Source organism: Nicotiana sylvestris, chromosome 4 (assembly GCF_000393655.2).
Source record: "Nicotiana sylvestris chromosome 4, ASM39365v2, whole genome shotgun sequence".
Taxonomy (NCBI): domain Eukaryota; kingdom Viridiplantae; phylum Streptophyta; class Magnoliopsida; order Solanales; family Solanaceae; genus Nicotiana; species Nicotiana sylvestris.
In genome coordinates, this window is record NC_091060.1 from 181,204,064 (window position 1) to 181,229,117 (window position 25,054).

The following is a 25,054-nucleotide window of genomic DNA, read 5'->3' on the forward strand; positions in this document are numbered from 1 at the left end:
AAAGTTCTGCTGTTATCATGTTATCGCCTTGTGTTTGTTAAAGTGAAGCAATATGGAAGCGTAGCAAGTAGTTAAGGTTTGGCTTGCCTAGATCCCATTAGTAGGCGTCATCACGACCTCCGAGGTTGGGAAATCTGGGTCGTGACAAACAATTAGTTAAATAACCAAATTATGGTCCAAACCTAGAAAATAAATAAATCCACCCTTATGCATGTAAATCGTAATAAATTGATGAAGGTTGACGCCAAATTTTCTTAATCCAGGGATGTCATGACTCTTTCAACATTAATTATGCGTGTATTTCCTTGTCTTTGGACATTCAACGCTTGGATTAATCTTACGGAGATAAATATTCACAAAGAACATGTGATACATCACTTTAGTTTTTACTTTTTATTAAGGAATTGTAACACAAAATTACAAGTCTAGTGGTTTTGGTCAGATTTTAACTTAATTTTTAATGTGTAAGAACTTCTCAAAACTCATTCTTCTTCCCTTGCTCATCCATTCCAAATCTCCCCCCCCCCCCCCCTCCCCCCAAAAAAAATAAAAAAATTCAATACATTATTGTGTATGAAGCTCAAATCGTGGTTAAAATATTGGTTTTGTAAGATTTGGATGGTGAAAATTAGCTTAGAAAGGTAATCCGTTGATGAAAATTTTTAATGAAGTAAATTTGAATTTCAATTCTGACTTTTGTGAAAAATTTAGAGTGAATAATGTTCAGTTTGAAATGGTTTAAGGTTGGAGTGTTCATGGTTCGGTTTGAACCAGTTTTTCCCTAAAAAAAAAAATCAAACCAAGTAAGTCGGTTCTTCAAATATTGGAACCAAACCAAATCAATTAAGTCGGTTTTATCGATTTTGGTCGATTTTTTTATTTTTTCGGTTATTTATCGATTTTTTTTTCTAAAATATGAGACATACACTACCAAACACATATTTCGGAGACTATATTTTTAATGTAACACTATCAAACCAATTGCTCTTTGAGAAATCTATCATTTACCAAAATATATTGATGATAATTGAATCAAATAGTGATGAATAATTTAAGTACTCAATTAAAAATCGATTATATTTAACATGAAATAATTTTTTGTATTTAACAAAAGAAAACTACCAACCAAACTAGAATGTAAATCCAAAGAATTAGATTATTGTAATAGTAAAAAACTAGAGTAAAAATATAAATGACTAATATGTACCATAAAATTTTAGAAACTTTATATAAAAATATACATATATATAGGTGTAATAATACATTTAAATAGCTACTTCTATAGTTAGTTTGGTTCGGTTTTTTCGGTTATTTTTTGATTAAAACCAAAACCAAACTAAATTTGATTGGTTTTTAAAATTCAAAACCAAAACCAAACCAACCCTAAAATGTATCCGTTTTTTTGGTCAGTTTGGTTCGATTTTCGATTTGATTTGGTTTTTCGTTTTTTTATGAACACCCCTAGTTTAAGGGATGATATCTATAAAATTTAAAATCATTTGGTAGAGATTTAGACTGATTTTTAACAAAAATTGCAATTAAAAATCGTAGCAAAAGTTCGTCAATACTACAAGATTGATACATATTGATGCTTATATAGTATATAAATAAAATATAATAATGTATGAAAATGTTAAATATTGTTGCCAAAATTATAATAATATTACGTAGCTGTAAACTAATAAATATGAAAACATAAATATAGTTCTTAAATATGTTTATCCTAAAAAATTAATTAACGATTCTACGTACGGCACAAAAAAAATTAAAGATTTGACTCTCGTTTTTTAACCTCGCCATGCAAATAAAGCAGACGAAGTCTTTAACATTTAAGATAGTATATAATATGTTACGGAGGAGTGGAATACATAATCTGTTAGTACTTTTATTCCGAGGCAGAGTTAGAATTTAAATTTTATGGGTTCTGAATTTAACACTGAACCCATATCATGTTTTAGTTAATGAGTTCGCTATTATATATTAACACAAATATAATAAATTTTTTAATATAAATACAGGGTCTATACGAAAGCAAATGGGTCCGGCCGAACCCATAAAACATACCCTACCCCCGCCCCTGCTTTTATTTCATATAAATTAAATTAGAACCTTTAATAGAGACGTAACTATGTCTTAGTGCCATAAAAATAGTACTTATTCTCATAATATATATTTATTGGTTTATCTTTAGAGTGCTGTTTTTTCTTATATAACCATAAATCATTAAGAGGGACAAAAAATATGATTTTTGAAAATAAAAAAGAATTAGAGTTAAGTTGAAAAAGGTATTTGAAAATTAAAATTGCATTTAGCATACGTTTCACTTGGAAAATGTTGTAGTTTTGCGAGGAAAATAAATTTTTACAGATGATAAAACCCACTTTTTCAAATTTAAAAATTCGTCTTCAAAAAAAAAATCAAAAATTCAATTATTGTATAACCAAAGATTTTTTCTTAAAAAAGAAAAATTTTGTACGGACAAACGACCCTCAATTTGGGGATTGATGCAATTGCAAATGTTCCAAGAGAAAAAAAATAAAGAATACAGTGTAATCATCTTCCTTGAATAATAGATGTTTGACCCTTGTTTATTCTAATTTTTAGAAACTTATGATTAAATTATCTTTACAAATAGCTTAACCATATAGCGCAAAAATAAGCATATTCTTACATTGAAATACAAATTTAATCATCTTCAGGGGCTCTAACACCTCCTTTTTCTATCCGAACGGGTATAAGGGAGTTTTTCCAATTAAAATGACAAAATCGAAATGGGATTATTTATTTAAATTCAGAGTCTCCACTTGGGATAATTTATGTTGTCGCAAGTCACCGGTTTAAAATCCCGAATCGAGGAAGTTTGACTCTGTTTTACAGTCTGCGAAACACAGAAATTTGGGTAAGGAATTCTGTTAATCTGAAAGAAGGTGTTAGGCATTCCCGGATTCCGTGGTTTTAGCACGGTCGCTCAACTACTATTAATTGGCCTAATTATCTGATTAATAACATATCTAGAACCTATCGTGCATTTTAAAACCTTTTAAAACCGCTTTTAATTATTTATGAAATTATTTCTGAAACAAGTTACGATTATCGTACACTTATTTTTGTACACATTGAGAATCGTGTCACGGAAACCGTACCCACGGCCTACAACATGTTTAATTTATTAACATTATTAGAAGTTATGGCTAGGTCACATGAAATGTGACCCCAAATTTGAAATTACGTATCACACCTACGTCAGGGGAAGCATACCCGTTGCTATAATAATTTATTATAGCACGCCTAAATCAAACTATGAAGGTTAATATTTACTTCTTAAAACTAATTTGAAGTTTGATGTAATGCTATAATTATAGATATGGCATTGGACAGATATGTTTGCCTTTAACTATTCTGGAAAAGATTGGGCCAGCAGCAAGCCCATTACGTTATTTCACCACAACCTTAGAGAATAGTATCGCTAGTATTGATTGGGCTCGAAATTGAGCCCAGAAGTGGAAATGAAACCAAAGACCACGTTAGGTCTGACTTTAACCATGCGGTCTCATTTGGGCTAATACCAGGCCCAACAAAATAAATAAAAAACTATGGAACACCAACTCCAATCTTCAATAAAACGGAATAGTTACAAATATATTAAATGAAAAATATGATACTAGTCCATTCATGGGCAAGAAACATGTTAAGAGCAGGACATGAACCCTTAACAAGCTTTTCTAATTTTAAAACTCACATGAATCATGTCAAGATCAGATGTTAATCACTTTATCAACACTTGAATCCTAAGATAAACAGGTCTTAACATTGTTTAGCAATTGACCATGGAGTTTCCCTTGGAAAGTACATAGAACTTGGACTTCAAACTTAAAATGAACCATGGCCAGCATATTGGCCAATATCCCATTTCAAAGAGCAGACAAAACAAAACGAGCTAATTACACTGAACTTGCAAACAGATCCAATACATGCAAGATGAACTATTGAACATTCGACACTAAATATCCCAACTAATTCATGGACTAACACATCAGATTTATCGCACTTAAGTAGAAGCCAGAGAGGAAGAAGTTAAAGAAAAGAGTTAGATGACTTGAAAGAACATAAAAAGAAAACTGAAATTTAACATGAATATTAAACTTCATAGCAATAGTACATTCTTCAAAAACATGCTTGCACTCCATTCATCATTCAAAGCTCAAAGAAGTACCTGGATACAGAGCAAAATAAGGTAATAGATTTCTGAAATCAGTAAAAAATAGCAGGAAACAGTAGAATCAGCAGCAAAGAAACAACGGTAATAATCAACAAATGACTTCAATATCAGGTCATATCTCAGCTCAGAAACCCAGAAATCCAAAGGAAAACTTCTCCAAACTTTTTAGTGAAAAGCAGAAAAATAGAAGAGCTGATGGCAAAAGCAAGCAGGATTTTTCAGAGGGTTTTTAGGGTCTAATCCACATCCTCAATGAAATGAGAGAAGAATCTTTTATAGAAAATTTTAGGGCAACCAAAACCTGATTTTCTAATTCATTTTTACCCTTCAAACTTTGTTATTTTACCCCGTTGGACCCCAAAAACAGTTGAGCTGTATTTATTTTATTTGCATAAAACCCCACCTTATCTTCTAGACTCTTCTTTTGTTATAACAGAAAATATTCTTCAAACCAAAAACCCCAAACTAACCCCCTAATACCTTTGTATTTGCTTTCCAACAGTTCTAAATATTGGGCCAACTGACCAAGGGTTTACGCCCAAACGAATGAGCCTTCTACTGTCCAAACCAATAACACGTAGAAGCCCAAACACATACAACCCAAGATTGAATGAAAACAACTGTAAAATCATGAATGCTGAAAGTTTAAACATGATTGAACTAATTAATACTACTGAACTATAAGCTAACTTATTGACTAACAAAAGCAAGAACTTAAACGGTATTATAGAATAGTAAAAATAAAACTAAATGAAACAGTAATCTAACATACAATTTAATTAAAATAACCATTTCTTTTCTTTAACTTTCCTTATAACAATTAAAACAACAAAGCAAGACAAAGAGGGATAAGTGAATACCTTAAAAGAGAAAGACGGGTTGAAGTCGGATTCCTCGCGAATTCGAAATGAACAAAAACCAACATTAATTGATTGTTCTTGTCAAGAACAATCCATTAACATAGGTTCTAGGTCACAACGAAGCAGCTAGGAAACGTAAGCGGCTAGAGAAGAAGAAAGGTTATGGTTTCCAAATTTTTAGATCCGAATTTGAAGAAAATAAGCCAGGTTTTTGGGAGAATTAAGGATGGATTTAGAAAGAGGAGAGGACGGGGGTTACATGGTATTAATTTGGGCGAGTTTGGAGCGTCGCCTCCGCCGTGAGGCGATTTCCGATGGGGCGGCAGCTGGTGGTCAAGGGCTGGAAAATTCGGGCGGCTAGGGTTTGGGAGAGGGTTTAAGGGAGATAAGAGAATGAAAGTTTGGTCTTAGGTTGGGGGAGGTGGGGATTTTGGACAATAATAAGGGAAATGGGGGTTAGTTCCCAGCCGTCGGATCATTTAAGATCAACGATTAGGATTTAGATGAGTAAAACGGCGTCGTTTGGTGACTGGGGGGGGCACTGGACCGGGCAAGGAATGGGCTGGTCGATTTGGGGATCAGATTTGGGTCTCAGAGGTTGGTTTTTGCCCCAATTTCGGAATTTTAACGAGGCTTCCCCTTTTCATTTATTATCTCTTTATCTTTTTCTTGACTTTTAAAATACTATACAATTAATTAAAAACCTAAACTAAGTTCTAAATAAAACCTAATATGTAGAATTAAAATAATTGTCTATTTCTAATATTAAAATAATTAATTAACTAGATACTAATGAAATAAAAATTACTAATTTGCAATTAAAACTAAAGCTAAAATGTGGAATAATCTCTCTCTCTCTCTCTCTCTCTCTATATATATATATATATATATATATATATATATATATATACATACATTATTTTTGTCTATTAATGCAATCAATTAACAACTTAAATCTAAACATGCAAATATCGACCTAAAAATGCAATGCATGACGTATTTTTATATTTTTTTTTATGATTTTAAATAAGGAAATTTTACTTCCTATATAATAGGTTAACTCCCTATTTAAAATAAATACCATTTAAATAAATTACCTCCTATAGATATGTTATATGATTTATAGCAATATTTCTAATTTTGGGTATCTCCTACACTTAAGCCATTTTACACGCTATATTTTATTTCCTCTCTCCATTCTCATATTTTATCTCTCATAGACACCCGTTTTCCATACAACTTCTCAATACAAGTTCACCCTCTCTCTCTAAATTGATACAATATTTTTTTCATTCCAAATCCCCCCTATAATCACGCTAAAAATCAGAATCCTCCTCACCCACAACGTTGCTTCCTCCTTTCCCAATCTCGGGTAAACCCTAATTCGATGTTCATTGTACTGATTTGTTTTTATAAGTAGTACGGTAAGCAATTTTATTTTTTTGATTTTCGCCATTTTTGCTTATTCTCAACATCTCTACTTACCAAATTGTATCTAATCAATAGTACCCAAGTCGTATTCTCACAATGTGTGAGAGTACAACCCGCAAGTTGATTACTAGAGGTGTACCCACTAAAATGCTCAATTTCGATGATCCCTCTTTCTCATTGCAAATCACTCAAGGGGAATTGGATGCAGGTTTAGCCAAAAATATGGCTTTGGAGAAGAGAACAAAAACTCGACATGAAAATCTCAAAGAAACCCAAGTCGAGAAATCAATGAAGGAGACAAGAATGGCGAAAGCGAAAAAGAGGAAAATCCATATCTCTGAAGCTTCATCTGTCAAGGGGAAGTAGGTTGAAGCAAGTAAAAGCTCAGATAAAGTTGAAAAAAGGTAATTTTCTGACGTATTCTTCTTTATTATTAATGAATTCAGTTGTATTTATACGTATGTATATGTATTCTGATGTATTTTTATAGTTATATTTTTAAGGATTTTCAAGGTTCCCATCACTATTTTTTATTCTACTTTCAATGTATTTATTTGTTGTTTGCAAATATTTAATTTTCCAGTATGTATTTAGTTGTATTCATATGTATTCATGTTAGTTATATTTTATGTCATGTGTGTTGTATGCAGTTGTTTTTATATGTATTTAGACTTGTCAGTTTATTTAGTTATATTCGTATGTATTCATGTCAGATTTACTGTTAAATATGTTGTGTATTCAGCTATATTTATACTTCTAAGTGTTTGAAGTTGCATTCATATGTATTCAGGTCAAATTTACTATGAAATATGTGTTATATTCAGTTGTATTTATATGTATTTATTCTTGGTAAATGCAGAGAATTAAGTTTTTTGTGAAACACCAGCCAATATTTGCACCGCATATCAGTTTATATACTAACACTGACATAGTCTGCGAGCTAAAAGAGAACCTTACTCCAGAGCAGTACAAACAACTGGGTAATACTTGCTTTGGAAATTTTCTTCAAATGAAGTCCAACATCAACTCTTCAGATGTTTCATGGCTCTCCAGTTAGAAGGAACTCCTAACAATGTATTTGCAATACACGTCAATGGTACTTCATTACATTTCACATTAAGGGAGTTTACGCTTGTGACTGGCCTCATATGTGTTGGTAATGATGCTGATTTTGAGTTTAGTGAAAAGGTTCCTAACCGGCTTATTGAGACTTACTTTGGAGGTGCTAATCTTGTCAAGAAGAAACATTTGATGAAATGCTTTGCTGACAAGAACTAGGGTCCCGACAATGATGGTGATGCCTTGAAGATATCTTTGTTGTATTTCATACACACCTTCATTTTTTCATCCGAGAAGAACAGTACAACCATACCAAAGCTACATTTTGATTTGGTAGAGAGTGGGTGTTATTCTGAATATCATTGGGGTTTAAAAGCATTTGAAACGCTGACAAAATCGATTAGCAAGAAGATGGATGCTCAGAAGAAGTATTACAAGATAGTTGGGATGCCCTTAGCTATGCAAGTGTGGTTTTATGAGTGTTGTTCAGATGTTGATCCCAAAATTGCACTCCGAGTTGATGATGTGGTCCCCAGAATACTTAATTGGAGAACCACCGGAAATCAGCCAAACTTTGCTTATCTGATGAACGACATGTTCAATGACAACGGAAATATGGTACTATACAATTTGTATCATGGATAGTTTAGATTTTATTAATAATTAATTCTGCATACATTTGCATACAGAAGTATACAGTTGCATACAGATACATTTTTTATGCTTTAATACCTGCTGTAGTTTCTGATGTAGTTTCTGCTATAATATTTGTTGTCATATTCTCACATGTATGTTGTATACAATTGCATACAAATGCATACAGATTTTGCATACATTTGCATATAGGAGACTGCATATATTTGTAGGGGATGCATACAACAGTATACAGTTGCATTCAGTTGCATAAATATGCTGCATACACTTGTATACAAATGCATACAGAAACTGCATACATTTAAATACAGCTACTGTATATATTTGTATTCATATGCATACAAAAATATACAACTGATGTAGCCTTCATTATTAATTCTTCATACAATTGCATATTATTTCCCAATCATTAGTGCTGCCTTAATTTCAATACAAGTTTCAGTTTGATTCCAGATCTGCATGTGTATGTTTGTAGTAAGACTTTGATTGTATTTTGTTTTTCAGATTGTTTACAAGGACATCCATTCAAGCGATATTGAGCTTGTCGTTATTCAGATTCCTCCTATAGGCGCTGATGTTGAGAACATACCTACTCCTGCTCATTCAGACAAGTCGGGAGAGGATTCAATGACTTTTTTCCTACACCTGATCTTCAATGTAAGAAGAAACATGTTGCAAGTATTGGTCCATCTTCATCACCGTCCCATAAAAAACGCAAGGACACGAAAGGCATCCTAATAAAACAGAGTATCAATCCAAGATTCCTCCTGTTTGTGTATCCGAATTTGGACAGAATGTTTTGCATGAAAATCAGCTGCCAGATTCCAAAAATGACGAAGTATCTTCTTTGAGGAAAGACCTAAATTCATTCAAAGAATACGTGAGTATTTAACCACATATTAAACATTACAGTTTAGTGCTTAACATTAACATATTTTTGGCGCAATCTTCTAACTATTTCTGTCTTGTTAAGGTTGTGGGAAAGTTCAAGTCTCTAAAAACATTGATTGATGATAACTCCAAGATGCTTTCTGACCATCGTCAACAAAATCAGCAAAATGAAAGTTTACACCAGAGAAAGGAACCCATAGGGAGACGTGATGATGGTATTGACACAGATGTCGGAGATAATGTTGAGGTTTAACATTTTTAACATCTTTAGCATTTGTTTATATCTCATGTTTGCTGTTATAATTAAATAATTGTATTTTAAAAGTTGTATGTATTCGACAAGCATTTAACTGCCTCACTAAAATGATAAATGTATTTGACCAACACATGTATTTAAATGTATTCATATGTATGTTAACCTTAATATGTAATTGGAATTAACTGTTGTATTTAAATATATTCAGCCGTATTTTAATATATTCTAATTTGTTATTCTTGAATATGTGTGCTGTATTTTACTAAAATTTCCATTACCAAAATTTGTTTTCTTACTGTAATTATATGTATTTAACTGCATTCTTAGAATAAGTTACTACACTAACAATGATACATACAACTAACAGAAACCAGTGCTTAATGCTCAATGTGTGGAGTCAAGAGGTGAGGGGAATACTACATCAGAGGTGTCGTGCAACATACCATATACAGGTCAAGAGGGTGTATCTACAGAATTCTATATATCTCAATTTGAGCTGGACGACAAGTTTCTTCCCAGTCAAATTCTAGAAATTAGAATTGTGATACACAACAGTGCAAAAAAAAAACTGAATCAACCCCAGTACCATCTCATAGGAATCGACGACCAAGTAGATGGCATTCTTTGCCTTATGAGTCTAACTTCGACTCCACATGTTAGTTTTTTTATAAACTAAAGATCTATTTCCTCATGGTTTTTAAATTTAAAAGTCTCTACTCACGAATTCAATGAACAACAGGTATCTCAGTAAAGTTGACCCCCATTTTTGAAAAAAGACACCCCTTTGAGGATGATTCAATAATGGGGCCACATCCTACATTAATCATTCAGGAATATGACAAATGGGTTCGTGTTGGTCTTCTCGCTAGACATGATCAGAGGTGAGTTTTCCCCCAGTATGTGTATTAAGTTTTTATATTTTAAAAAATGTATATAATGTTTTTTTATATCATACTTGTAGAAGTAATTTGGAAGGCCATTACAAGAAGAACAAGTCAACACTTCATATACCATTGGATTTTGGAGTTGATCAAGTTAATTCAAAAAATTGGTTTTACCTTCTATCGTTTCACGGGAAGCTATGGGATGACAATGTAAGTTTTTCCCCTAACTTACTAATTTTTTTTGAATAACTTCGAGGATTAACAAAAAACCTTAAGAGGTATTGTATTGATCAAAAGAAAACCTAAGGGTTATGGTCTGAGTTCAGGACAACACTCGGACTGATCATTAAAGTTATAACATCAAATTTCTTTCATAAATAAAGACGAGACGGAATTCGACACAAATCATAAATGAAGCAAAGAAATTCTTTTATATTCATAAGAGGTGTTTACAAAAGATATTTACAAACGACCATGATAGGCCCTTACATAAAAACAAAAAAAGAAGAACCTAATCTATTCCGGGGCTACATCCACGGGAGCTCTATCATCGGGAACCTCCTCCTCCTCGAGGGCTCCTTCTTCACCTTCCCCGCCCTCGGAACCACTCGCAGCATCTTCATCATCAAAAGAAACAAGAAACATGGCATCGGTTTCCAGCGCCTTTGCTTGGGCTATTTCTTCAGTGAGGTCAAATCCTCGGGCGTGGATTTCTTCGAGAGTCTCCATCTGTGCTTGGCACTTGGCCAAATTACTCTGTTTTTTCCGACCGGAGGCCTCCCTCAACTCCGTTTGAATAGCTTCGGCATCCCTCAAATATACAACGATAGTCTTGTCAGCCGTAGCCTTCATCATCTTAACTTCGGCCTTGGCCTCTGCAACCTCGGCCCCTGCTTTAGAGAGTTTTGTCTCTAACTACCCAATTTTCTTAGCATGGGCTAGAATATTCACTTTAATACCTCGGAGTTGAGTCTCACCCGAGGCTAGTTGGGCTATAGCAGCTTCTTTATCGGTAGTGAGCCGATCCAGGTTCTCTTTCAATCGGTGGCAGTCAGGCTTAACTTAATTAACCTTGCCTCGGAGCTGCCCAATCATCTCCAACTTTTGCTGCAGCTGAGACATCGAAGTGTTAGCCTCCGAAGTAAGGCCAAGAAGACCATACTCTTTTAAAATCACAGTTACCTACTCATCTAGCTCGGCCTCATTTTTTTGAGCTTTGGCCAATTCTGTCTGAAGGTCCTTGAGCTCCTCCTCATTTTGGCTACAGAGGAGCCTCATGGCCTTTTCTTCACCCGAAACCCTCCTGAGCTCGGCCTCACATTGGCGGCTCTAAACTTGACGATGGCCAAATATGTAATGAAGATATGTCAGTCAAAGGAAGGGAAGAAAAGAAAAAATTACAATAATAAAAGTTAGTATTTACCCGAGAGAGGAGACGTTGAGCCTCTTCGAAGAGGGTGGATGCATCGTTAAGGTCAACAGCGTCATCGACCCTGGTGAAATAGTCCTAGAAAGGGTCTTCTTCGAGAACCTTGCTTGGGTCGGGTTTTGGCAGAGCCCGAGCATCCTTTATTGCCTCATTAGAGTAAGATGGTAGAGAAGGTGAGTGACCCATTGTCACATCCCCTAGCTCCTCGCTCGTGGCGCTCTAATTAGCTTCGACCTTCTTAGAAATTGTCCCCTCCGATGTATTTCTTAAAAGAGAAGGAACGATCTCGATCTCGAGGGACTCGAGGGCTTTACCCGAGTCTTTCTTCGGAGTTCCTTCACCGAGAGGAAAGATATCAGGTTCGGAGGACTTGGCGTCCTCGACTGGTTTCTTAGTTCGGGGCACCAGAGCTGACTCTTCACCTTCATTCTCTTCGTCTTCCAGATATTGAATGGCTGAATCTAAGTCCATATAGATAAGCTTCCTCCTTGTCTTCCGAGTAGGGTCCGCCTAATCTTGGGTATCTTCGGGCTTCAAAGCCCTCTTTCTTTTGTTGTTTTTCCCCGATTTCGAAATCGGGGACTCGGTCCCTTCCCCTGGTTGGGCTGGCCTTATTTTGGAGACATCTCCGATGCCTGCACAAATAAACATGAATGAGATGACATCACTAGTAAAAGAAAGGTATCAAAGCTTGGGAAGAGAACTTATCATGATGTTTGGCCTCCCATTTTCCCTTCGATAAATCGCGCCATTTGTGCTCATCATACGAGGAGCTCGTTGCTAACTTTCGGACCCAGTCCTCGAGGTCAGGGATAGCGTGAGGCTTCCAAGTAACAACTGCAGAAAAGGTAAAAACATTATGGAACACGGAAGCAAAATATAGATATGTATGTGGAAAAGAACTCCGCTTACGATTAAAGTTCCATCTCTCCGAGAATGACATTTTGTCCCTAGGGTTGACATCCAAAGTCCTTACGCTGATGAACCGGCCCACCCAGCTTCGATCTTTGTCTTAATCATTACTAGCAAAGAAGGCCTTCTTTGTTCGATGTTGCAGCTTGATGAGCCCTCAAAACAGCTGGGATCAATACAACCGAATGAGATGGTTGAGGGTAAATTCTAATCCCTGGCCTTACTAGAAAAATAGTACAGCATGACCACGATGCGCCAAAAGGAAGGATGGATTTGGCCGAGGGTAACCTCGTACCTTTTGCAAAAGTCGATCACTACCGGATCGATGGGACCCAGTGTGAAGGGGTAAGCATAAACACCTAAAAATCCCTCCACATGGGTAGTGATTTTTTCCTCAGGGCATGAAATATGAACCACGACCTCGCCTTCCCAGTCGCAGTCCTTCTTCATGGCTTTGAGGTGCTTCTTTGATATCGAACTATTATATCGAGATACATGTTCGCATCGGCCTAGGATATCAGGAGGATTTTCGACATTAAAATCCTTATTTATCACGCAAGGGTCGGGGATGATTTCTCGAAGAGCCAGCGGCGCCACTGGTTTGGCCGGCCGGGAAGTAGAAGAAGACGATGCTCTATCTCTTTTTGGGGGACTATTTTGAAAGTTTTAGCCATAGGTTAAACCAAGGAATACAGGCGGTAGCAGAGCGTTGTGTTTTATGGGAGCTTGAAGTTTTTCGGTGACCGGAGTAAAAAGTAACTAGAGGAGAAGGAGATGAAGAGGAAAAAGTGAGCAGAGTAAATACAATGAAGAGATAAAGTTTTTAGTTCAAAGAAGGAACCCCATATTTATATATGAGAGGCGATGGTTCGGCGACGCTAGTGGCCGACCATTACTGGCGTGCATTTAATCTTTTGGGGAAGTGAACTGACGGACCTTTTCGGTCATATCGAACGCCTACGTCATGGGAATGACATTATCGTCAGAGACTTCGGAAGATCGAGATTCAAATCATTTCTTATCATCTTATTCTAAGAAATACGGGACTATCTGTATACGATATGCCCGATTTCCCCAGGCCCGAGGGATCGTTTTAAACCCAAGTTCAGGTAAGGTCGAGTTCGAGCCCGACGGATCAGACTCGAGGTCGAAGACAGAGTGTAAGGCCCAAAGATTGAAGTACGACGAACGAAGCCGAGTGTAATCGACCCCGAAATAATGTCGTTATGAATTTCTAACAAAATGATCGAGATTCCTGTCACGTCCCCAAAATCATGCCGCAAATTCTGGAATAGAATTGTACGATTCCGTACTAGGCGGTTAGACAGTTGTACCAATAAGATTCTTTACTGTAAAATGAAATATACCTTATTTAGGGTTACCCTATTATATAAAGGGGACCACAATCATTTGTAACATCATCTAATCATTGACAAAGAATATACTATCATACTTTTCTCGCTTACTGTTCATCAGAGCTATCCTTTAGCTTTATTGTTCTTGCCTTGTTGTTCTTAACCCATCTCGAGGTCACCAGTCTTGAGGTCGATATTGCTTAAGTTACACCGGTTTGATTCATTCATTTCTCTCATTTATACTTTACACTTCTTGATTATTAATTGGTAATGAATTAAATCACATATCTTTATAACCACAAATCAAGTTTAATTGTTACTCGTATTTTCGAGGTAAACAATGTTGTTGTTGTTGTTGTCCATTAGTAACACCGTAAGTAACCTACTTATTTCAGGATTAAAACATAATAACTGCGAAGAAATTCAAATTAAATTGAGTGAAAATGTGGAATAATGAATAATTATAATAAATTTTTGAAGTAGGTATACATAGTAAAATAAATTATTTTAATTAAATATGGTATTAACCGATATTTCCAGTAGGCATACGGCATCGATTACTCAATTCGGTTTCCAGTGGACAATGGGGCATGTGAACATATAGTTAATTTTGGGACCACTATTTAAGCTACAATGTATTGTATTAAAATTTACAATTAGCCACTTCGGACCTAATTTTAAGTATACACTATCGAAGTTCGGCGAATTTCAGTTTCGAACTCACCCCTCAAATTCAATACCCAACAGAGTTCGAAAACTTCAATCACCAAAAACTTCAAGTGTCAATCACTAAATTACAAAGACCAAGCTGTAGAGTTGTCAACAATTTTACCATTAGTTCTTCGAACAAATTAATGTCTAAAACTATTTTAAAACCAGAGGAACATCCATCAATAACATATACATCAATAGAAAAGTTGATATGTTGTGATTGGTGTTGTTGGAGGAGTTTGTTTGAGAAGCAACAAAAAGGCTTTTGCTAGAAGTTTGCTAACACTGGCTATCAGTTAAATAATTAAAAATACTAGATGCAGTTTAAATGGAAAAGTAAAAGTTGAATGATTTTTACGCAACAAAAAGAAGAAAAATAACTTTTGCATAATCAACACAAAGTTAAATGATCACCCATAAAATTTACTCATCTTGGTAAGGCCCAAGTTCCCTTCTTCCGTGTCATCATCCATTGCAATGCCTAGTGACTTTTAAAAATTTAAGTGTACCACTTTCTTTTCTTTTTTTCAAAATTTAAATCTCACCTTCACGGTGGGAGTTTAGGCACTTGTATATTTGCAGCCAAAAAGAGAACACATGGAGAATGGGGACATAAAATCTTTCTAACTCCCCGAAACATTTCGTCGATTACTACACCCTTCCTTGTCTCTGGGTGTCCAGGTATCCACCGCAAACCTTTCCCGTTTGAACCTCGCCCTTCACTTTTAAGGCCACCTCTCCATCTGCATCAAGTTATCAGTTCCAAATGTGTTTATTTCGTCCGTAGGTTTTTTCGAAGAGCTGACGGTTAGTTAAGGAGACTTGAGATACATATAATTGCATAAAGAACCATTGGACGAGCACCGGCCGTTGGGTGAGTACGAGACGTACATAACAATACGAGACAAGACCCCGCACATAAGCCTAAAGGAGCTTTTTGATGCCTCGCTCAAAGGCTAGTCCCGATTCTGCCTTTTAAAACAGACTCAAATTCACCCGACTCTAATGAGGTTTGTTTGAATGGTTTCACTATTGTCCGCTTCGAGCCTACTTAATGTTGTTTTGATATAGAACAGTGACCCTGTCTTAGTTAAAACACTCAGAATTTCCATCAGGGGTTTGTGATATAGAAACTCTGCACTCCGTATTATTGAGACCCCTTATTGAAGTTTTTTGATGTGATATAAAATTTTCCAAGGGGAAAAAGCCCTCCTTGAGCATCAATAAGAAACTTAGAATCAGTCTCAGCAATTAAAGAGACTGATTCTAATGAGAACCTTAGAATCAGTATCTTCTATCCCTCTCGAGTTGCCATAGCTTCATTACAATCATTGATAAAGCTCCTACAGAAGTCACATTCCTCAAAATAAAGCCACACTGCATTCACAACACATAATCCCACAAAACGTACAAGTTTTATTGTAAAGCATCTATTTATGAATCGATAACCTCTCTTCCCCATATTTGTGATCACATCTCATTTTCCAGTTCAATACTGGATAACAAGGTTGTTAGATTCCTATCCATCACTTTACAGATAAAAGCTTTAGAGGAAAACATTCAAACTTAATTCCAGCAAAGCAAACAAATAGCAAGCTGACCGATTGAAGCATCAAAAACACAGAGAAAGAATTGCACAACTCATTTACATTAAAGTATCATCTGGCAGCAGGCGGCAGCTTCGTATGGAACACCCTCCAAACCAAAAAAGATTCTTGCTTTTTTTTCCAGAGTAATTCACATATGGTCAGTCATTGAACTAAATGTCTATTGCAACAACGTTAGAAAACTAATTTTTGTATTAAAAAATCATCAAACAATTACAAGTTGCAACTATTTTGGTGGGAGGTAGCAGGTACCCATGGAATTAGTCAAGGTTTGCGCAAGCTGGCCCTGACACCACAATTATCCCAAAAAAAAATTGTAGTTTTGCTTGAGATAAAAGTGCCAAATAAACAATGCCACATCATTAACACTTATAACATGAACTCAGCTTGTGAACTCAGCTTACATTATCACAAAGGATAATAGAGTTTCGGAGAAAGTTCTAGTCATTTGGTCAACAAATACCCCTTTAGTAGCTTATGGACTTACGCGATAACATTTGACAGTTCCCTGGAGGAGGATCCAATCTCCTTCATGACATTTCAACAGTTGGAGCAGATGGAAAAAGCTGAATGCAAGTACACATTCTTTATGCCGAATACTAACAAGTCAACCTATCACCAAAATTAGAAAGGTAAAGAATAATGGAGTATCAAAGAAGCGAGGGGAGTTAAGCTATTGTCAGTAGGCTCTTTATATAAGGGTTACATGCTTAAACATAGTTTATTTAGAATATCAACAACCCAACTAAAAACATCATTAGATAGAACACCAAAACTAGAAAGGTAAAGAATAAGAACAAAAGAAGTGAGGGGAGTTAAGCTATTGCCACTAGGCTCTTTATATAAGTCCCTAAAGCAAATAACATTTGCGGCAGTTTGAATCCCTTCACAGTTTTATGATCTAAATTATAAGAAAAGACACTATCCATGTAGTAAAATACAAGTTCACCGTCTTGGATATAGAAAAACTTTATCCACCAATAAACGTTTCTAGGTACTCCGCCGTAAGGCAAACCAAGAGGAAAGAATCGCGTATTGCAGATATTAACCTTATACCTTTTGTTCCATGCCCACATTTCATAGTCCTCCAAGATCCATATATACACTGCAAGCTCAGAGACAAGCAAGTGACAGAAAGACAAACAGTTTTCTTTTACTAAGAGTCTCATCGTTTCATGCACTTGCTTTGCCTTGCACACTCTTCCAGGATGAGGCATAGCAGAGAGTTCTTCCTTATCCATTCTAAAAACCATGATTCCATTTGCACAATTAGGAAGGTCCTTTTTTAAATAAGTGTACACGATCCAATGCAATGCTCCATTAACAATTGCTGGAGAGCCACGATACGGCAAAAAGTTGAAAGTGCATGATGAACGGACTTTCCTCCACGTCTGTGTCTTGAATATATATACTAAATACTGACACCAACTGCGTCGTACTTGCGCATAAAAAAGTTTGAATCCTCGACAAAAATAAAAAGCACATAATCGGCCAGGGTGATGTGTATGTTGTACAATTACTTCCTCTTGAGTTATCGGGTTCAAAACATAATAAGTGGTACGAGGCCAGTAGTATTTATTAGCAAACAGAAGAACTCCTTGACAAGAGTATATAGGAGAAGGGGAGCGTTCTCCTAGTCCTAGGTGCTTATTAATCTTAAGCTCAGGTTGGAGATAAAGTTCTCTGAGTATCAGCTCCTTCTTATCAACATTTTCACTGAGCACATAAAGCCGTTTCTTATGCTTGGTAGGATCATAACAATCATGCAGAAGAAGCATGGGTCTAGCTCTACTGAGATGTAAGGTGGTAAAATACTGTGATGAGATCAAAGCTCTCAAATCCCTACAATCCCTTCGAAATCTAACAAGGGAATCAATAGGAAGTCTACTCAGGATATCAATGACGACACAATCAGGCAAACGTCCAAACATTTCAGCAAGTTCCTCGTCACCTCTACATATTTTATTAAATAGTGAACCCAAGAGTTCTATGAAGCATTGAACTAGTGCCATGACCTGGGTAGCTGCAAATTAAAGCAGAAAAGCAACCGATTGTAATATATCATGAAAGATGGGTACTATAATAATGGTTCAAGAAACTCAAAATCATTAAAACATGGACATGATTCAAAGTTTAGGTAAATTTCGTAGAAGTTTGATCACGTGAAAGGGCAAAGATTAAGGAATCAATCAAGTAATTAACAAAAAGATAAAAACACGCCAATATGGCAATAAATAACTAATTAAAGGAACTTACAAAAGTTTTGTGGGACGGAATTGCAGAGAGGGTTTGAAGGTATAAAGCCTCTGCGAACTGAGGGAAGTGTGGCTGGGACAAAATAAATCTTAGGGTTTCCTTTTTGTTTTCCCTCCTTACATTGTTCAGTTATGTCGATTTTGGGACCACTTATTTAAGCTATAATCGTAGTGTATCAAAATTTGCAAGTTTAGCCACTTGGGACGTAACTTTAGGCATATACGATCGAAATTGCAAAACTTTACGTATGATTGAGCTGAATTTTCTTTTACAGGAGGTTCAACCAGAAAGCTCACCATTGGGAAGTCAGGAGCTACTTTATTTTTTCAGCTCAATCACACACTAAAAATCATATTCCAATCGGCGAATTTCATTTTCGAACTCAACCCGTTCTCTCATGTTCGAATTGATCACCAACGAACCCAGGGGCGGACCCACATGGGGTCAAGAGGGTTCATATGAACCCGTTTCGTCGAAAAATAATACTGTGTATACACGTACATTTTTTTTGTCTTCAAAAATGAAATGGTATAAAACTTATTTTGAACCTGCTTCAAACAAGGTAAAGAGGGTTCAAATTTTCTAAATGGTCCTTTGTTCGAAACTTGATAGTCACAATGGTGTCTATTTTTGGATTTTTTAATATACATCTCTTTTTCTACTCCGAAACGACGCCGTTTACAATTTTTAAAATATCTCTCAATTCCCCAAATCAGAACACGATCAGTTCTAATCCCAAGCCCTTCGATGCCTCTCTCTCTCTCAAGATTTGCTTCTATAGTCATCTCCTCCGACCTCCGTTAGCCCCTGCCCAGAAGATCGTCTCTCTCAAAGGGCTTCATCTTGGTATCTATCAGGTTTCTCTTTGATTTTTAATCTTTTTTTTCTTTCAGTGATAAAGCCTAAGGTGGGCAGGTTTTTCAATTTTTTAAATGTATGTGCTTTCTTATCTCTGTGCTTGTGCATCACCAGTTGCTTTCTTATCTTTTTTTGATTGTTCTCTTAATCTCTTCTCTGAATTGATATTATTAGGCATTATGTCTTTTAGAAATAGAAATACTAATATGCCATCTGAATTTATTTATTCTCAAGTCTTGTTTTCAATTTTGTTCAAGATTTTGGTTGAATCCTTTAATTAGATATTTTTAAAGGAATTCGAGACTACATTTTCGTATAGTTGTTTTTGAAAGTTGATTGATTTTGTGGCTTTCACTGAAATTATTTGAAAGGACTACAATTGTTAATTTTAGACTTTATTGAAATCCAATGAATTTCACTATCAATCAGAACACATATTCTATACCAAACAACACCAAGAATCTGTTGGATCAGTTATTCTTGTTACATGAATTTTGATGTTATGGTTGCTGGAATTTTGATTGTTATGGTTGCTGACTTGATGGTTGCTTGGTAATCCAGTTTGTGTTACAATGAAGAGATTTTACCCTTCAGTATCTTCCAAGTTGCCACAACCAAGTTCATACTCTCCAATTGCTACTTCCGTGGAACAAAATTTGAACCGATTAGAAGAGCAACCTCAATCCTCTAAAAGACAAAGACAAGGAATAGATCTTGATTCTTTACTGACTGATCCAAAGGAGAGAATACCCATTAGAGATTATCATCCAAATGAGCGTGATGAGATTAAAAGAGAATATCTCCGAAGAGGTCCTTGCCAACCCCGACATCATAAGTTTCCTCAAAGAGATTTTTCGGGCTTAAAGCGCCGTTTCAATCCTAAATGGTTTGATGAATATCGTAATTGGTTGGAGTACAGTGTGATAGAAGATGCAGCTTATTGTTTGTGTTGTTACCTGTTTCAAGATGAAGACATTCATCAAGGCGGAGGCGATGTATTTTCAAGTTTAGGATTTAAGAGTTGGCAAAAAAAGAAGAGATTCGATATGCATGTTGGCAAGTCGAGCAGTATTCATAATCATGCAAAAAGGAAATGTGAAGATCTAATAAAACAAAAGCAGTCAAATCAAACTTCATTTGATAGGCATTCCAGTCAAACCAAGCTTGAATACAAAATTCGCTTGAAGGCTTCAATTGAGGTTGTGAGACTCCTGTTGAATCAAGGATTGGCATTTCGTGGACATCGTGAAGATGAATCATAATTAAACAAGGGCAACTTTCTTGAGATTCTTTCATGGTATGCAGGGAGGTGCGATAAAATCCGTGATCTTGTGTTGAAAAAGGCTCCAAAGAATGATCAGTTGACCTCCCATAAAATTCAAAAAGACATTATTATTGCATGTAAAATTGAAACAGTTAAAGCAATTATGGATGATGTAAATGGAGACTTTTTTGCATTGCTAGTTGATGAATCATGTGATGTATCACGCAAAGAGCAATTAGCTATTGTCTTGCGATATGTTAATAGATGTGGATCTGTGGTGGAACATTTTATTGGGATCGTTCATGTTCGTAATACTAGTGCTTTATGTTTAAAGGAAGCAATTGTTGATTACCTTGCTCAACATTCTTTGAGTTTATCTTATGTGCGTGGACAGTGCTATGATGGAGCAAGCAACATGCAAGGGGATTTTCGTGGCCTCAAAACTTTGATTCAACAAGAAAGTAAATTCGCTTATTCCATTCATTGTTTTGCACACCAACTTCAATTGACTCTTGTTGCGGTATCCAAAAAATGTCTTGAAGTGGGAGAACTTGTATTGTTGGTTTCTAATATATTGAATATAGTGGGAGGTTCTTTTAAACGTATGGATGATCTTCGAGAATCTCAAGCAGAAAAAGTTCAAGAGGCATTAGACATGGGTGAACTTGAAACTGGTAGGGGTTTGAATCAAGAACTTGGTCTTGCAAGAGCTGCCGATACTCGTTGGGGTTCGCACTACAAATCTTTTAAGAACTTTATTTCTATGTTTGGCTCAATTATTGATGTTCTTGATACTATCGTTGTTGATGCTCGGACTTTAGAAGAAAGAGCTAAGGCAAAGGGATATCTTAGCACTTGTCAAACGTTTGAGGTTGCTTTCATGTTGCACCTAATGAGAGATGTTTTGGGGATCACAAATGAGCTTAATACATCCTTACAAAAAAAGGAGCAAGATATTGCAAATGCTATTCTACTTGTTGAAGTGGCAAAGAAACGGTTGCAAAAGCTAAGAGAAGAAAAATGGGGTTTACTTGTTGATAAGGTGTCTGCATTTTGTGTCAAGTATAATATTTCGATACCAAACTTTGATGACTTCTATGTTAACTCTGGAAGATCTCGACGTAAAGTTGTTGATCATACTATTTTACATCACTATCGTGTTGATATATTTTTTAAGATTATTGATTGGCAAGTTCAAGAACTCAATGCTCGTTTTAATGAGGTGACAACGAACTTGCTTGTTGGAGTAGCTTGCTTAAATCCAGTTGATTCATTTTCCAGTTTTGACATAAACAAGATATTAATGATGGTTGAATTGTATCCTGACGATTTTGATGAGAATATAATGGTTACGCTCAAGAATCAACTTGAAACTTATATTGTTGATGTTCGTGATGTTGATAAAAGGTTCTCAAATCTATAAGGACCTTTCTGAAACACTAGTTAAGACAAAGAAGCATTTGAATTATCCATTTGTGTTTCGCCTTGTAAAATTTGCTTTGCTTCTACCAGTTGTCACTGCTACAGTTGAAAGAACTTTTTCGGCGATGAAGTTGATCAAGAGTGAATTGCGAAACCGAATGAATGACGAATTCATGAGCGGTTGTTTGGTACCTTATGTAGAAAGAAAAATATTTAACGCCATTTCTGATGAGACTATTATGAATACGTTTCAGGACATGAAAACTCGTAGAGGACAGTTGTAATAATATATTCTATTAATATATAGTTTTTGTTGACCTCTTTGTATATTTGCTTCTTTGAATTTTGAACCCGCTTGATAAAAATCCTGGGTCCGCCACTGAACGAACCTATAACCATTTTCGATTTTTAAAGCTTCCAACTTAAATTCAATAAACAGCAGAATTCGAACAAATTAATCACCAACAACTTTAAGTATCGATCACTTATGGTGGCGAAGCCAGAAATTTTTCTAAGGGTATTCAAACTCGAAAGAAGTAAAAACAATCTCCGATAAAGGGTGTTTAATAGGAGTATATTTTATATATCTCTAAAACCTAATATTTTACCTAATATAAGCAATATAATTTTCCAACGAATAGTGGTCAATTGACCATCCTTACCAGGGTGTAGCTTCGCCCCTTGCTTACAAAGACCCATAACAATTTTATCTTTAGTTCTTCGAACAAAGTCTAAAACTATTTCAAAACAGAGAAACATCCATCAATAATATATACATCAAATAGAAAAGTTGATATGTTATGGTTGGTGTTGTTGATGGAGTTGTGTGAAGAACTATGATTGCAGTAACTCCACTAAGGAGGAGGAATGGAGAAGCAAAAAAAAAAAAGGCTTTTGCTAGAAGCTTGCCAACATTGGATATCAGTTAAATAATTTGAAAAATACTAGATATAGCTTAAATGGCAAAAATTGGCTACTGCTGCAATTAATTCAAAAAAATGAATATCTGTATTATTTTAATGTGGTATATCCATGCATGATATAATGTGGTATAGGAATGTAACCTTTATAAGAACGTGTTAGTGATATATGGATTAAAAATACTAGAATGACCAATCTAACCCTTATAATAGTACATAAAGAATTATATTGTTTAAGTAGTAAACACATATTTTAAAGGTCGTGGGTTCGAGTCAGAATTAAAAATTCCTGTTACGAAATCAAATATCATCAATCCCGTGCTTTTAGTTTTGTTAGAAATAAAATCTCCTTTTGCATAATATCTTATAATCATTACTTAAATACGCTCTCCTCGGATACATGACATAATCTTCAATATAGAAGATTATAGATCGTCTCTATTCCAAAATGCATCATGCAACAACATTAGATTTATCCTTAAATATTTTTTGTAATATCAATATTACATAAAACATCATCTCTTACCACTTCCGTCAATTGATTACACACATTGGCCATATGAAGAGTTAGGGAACAAGAATCTGGTAACTCTTTCCGTGTTTCACCATTCAATCAAAAAAATCGAAATTCTGGTGAAATATGGTGACTTTTTGGGGACCATTTTGCTTGCTCAATCACCAGAATAAATACATTGTTAAAGCAAATCAAACATCAGAGTATACTTCAGAACACAAGTCAGATAAACTATATAATTTCAGTTATAGTTTGATCTGATGATGTCCATCTCATTGAAGAAGTATTAGGCATGTGCCTAATAAGAATTTTCTTTGGTTTGGTAACCAACCTTGTTGACTTGGTCTGGTTGGTAGCCAACCTTGTTGAATTAGTTTGGTTTGGTAGCCAACCTTGTTGAATTTCTTTGGTTTGGTAGCCAACTTTGTTGAATTGTGAAAAGTGTGTGTAAATTGTCAAATATTGTAGGCTTTAGAGGGTGAAGCTTTGGCTATAAAAGGAGAGCTTCAACTCTCATTTCTTCACACCAACAAAGAGAGAAAGAAAGAGTGAGGTTTCACAGACAAGGTATAAGAAAATAGTCTGTGAGGAAAATAGAGAGTGAGCGATATTGTAGTGAGGTGGGAATATCAAAAGAGGGTTATTTCTTTTGAGTGTTGTAGTGGTCTTTGGAGTATTTATCTCCGACCTACAAAGTGTAAAATTCCTTACTATAGTGATATCAGTTGCTCCTCTCGGGGTCGTGGTTTTTTCCCTTATTCAGAAGGGTTTTCCACGTAAAAATCTTGGTGTCATTGTTACTCTTTTATTCTTGTTAATTACCGTATCTCGGTGCTACATTATTATTCCGCTTTATTACCGTGAATATTATTTTGGTAAGGGGTTTATTCCCAACAACTGGTATCAGAGCACAAATTTGCCGCACTGCCAAAAGAGACGTAGACGACTGAACCAGTCTTCTTATTGTCAAGCCACTCTATGCAGCTGCTAGAGTTTGGCTTATGAATATTGAAGCCATACTCATTATCATTTTCAACTCGTTTGTCAAGATAAAATGATGGCAAAGTTGGACCTCTCGTTACTACATTCCAAAGCTTCTTCATCCAATAGACAACCTAAATTCACATGAACTTGAGTCAAACAATCCTTCTTTAAAATCAGGTATATAGCAAATGTATACCTTACCTACCATTAAACTTGACTCCGATAATTTTCAGTAAGCTAGTGCTCTATATTTCTATCTACTTTGATGCAGTTAATATATTTTTTTAAAGCATGAGAACAACGATTCAAATGCGTGCTATAAGTTCTTCAAGTTACAGTTCTTCGACAATTATACAATACCTTAGCAGCCTGAAGTATGGTTAACTTGTTGTCCTCAAGTTTGGCATGCATACATAATCAAGACTAGCTATTATGTTGTAAGAGGAACGGATTGAAAGAGCAGAGGAAATTTGGTGTACCTACCTCTTCTTCCAACTTATCAAAGGAGTTAAAGAGGACCCGTCTGCCTTTTCAAAGTTATCAAAGTGCCCAAGTATGTGCATGATTA

General features: G+C 35.5%; 3 protein-coding genes across 4 annotated transcripts; 2 read left to right on the plus strand and 1 right to left on the minus strand.

Annotated features, from left to right (window-relative positions):
- Nucleotides 1–16,442: 16,442 nt before the first annotated feature.
- LOC104225232 (putative F-box protein At3g17480) lies at nt 16,443–18,849 on the minus strand. Of its 2 annotated transcripts, XM_009776997.2 has the most exons (3): nt 18,525–18,849; nt 17,325–18,291; nt 16,443–16,880 (listed from the first exon to the last, which is right to left on the minus strand). In XM_009776997.2, the coding sequence occupies exons 2-3, from the start codon at nt 18,278–18,280 to the stop codon at nt 16,868–16,870; spliced, it is 969 nt and encodes a 322-aa protein (XP_009775299.1). In that variant the 5' UTR covers nt 18,281–18,291; nt 18,525–18,849; the 3' UTR covers nt 16,443–16,867. The 2 variants fall into 2 exon arrangements, with proteins under 2 accessions (XP_009775299.1, XP_009775298.1); XM_009776996.2 differs by lacking the exon at nt 16,443–16,880 and having other exon boundaries at nt 16,933–18,291.
- A 1,105-nt stretch (nt 18,850–19,954) lies between these two features.
- Nucleotides 19,955–20,644, plus strand: LOC104225234 (uncharacterized). The gene has a single exon (XM_009776998.1). It carries the CDS (start codon nt 19,955–19,957, stop codon nt 20,642–20,644), a length of 690 nt encoding a protein of 229 aa, XP_009775300.1.
- Nucleotides 20,645–20,809: 165 nt separating this feature from the next.
- Nucleotides 20,810–22,069, plus strand: LOC104225231 (uncharacterized). Its single transcript, XM_070174021.1, has one exon. It carries the CDS (start codon nt 20,810–20,812, stop codon nt 22,067–22,069), a length of 1,260 nt encoding a protein of 419 aa, XP_070030122.1.
- The last annotated feature ends 2,985 nt before the right edge of the window (nt 22,070–25,054 follow it).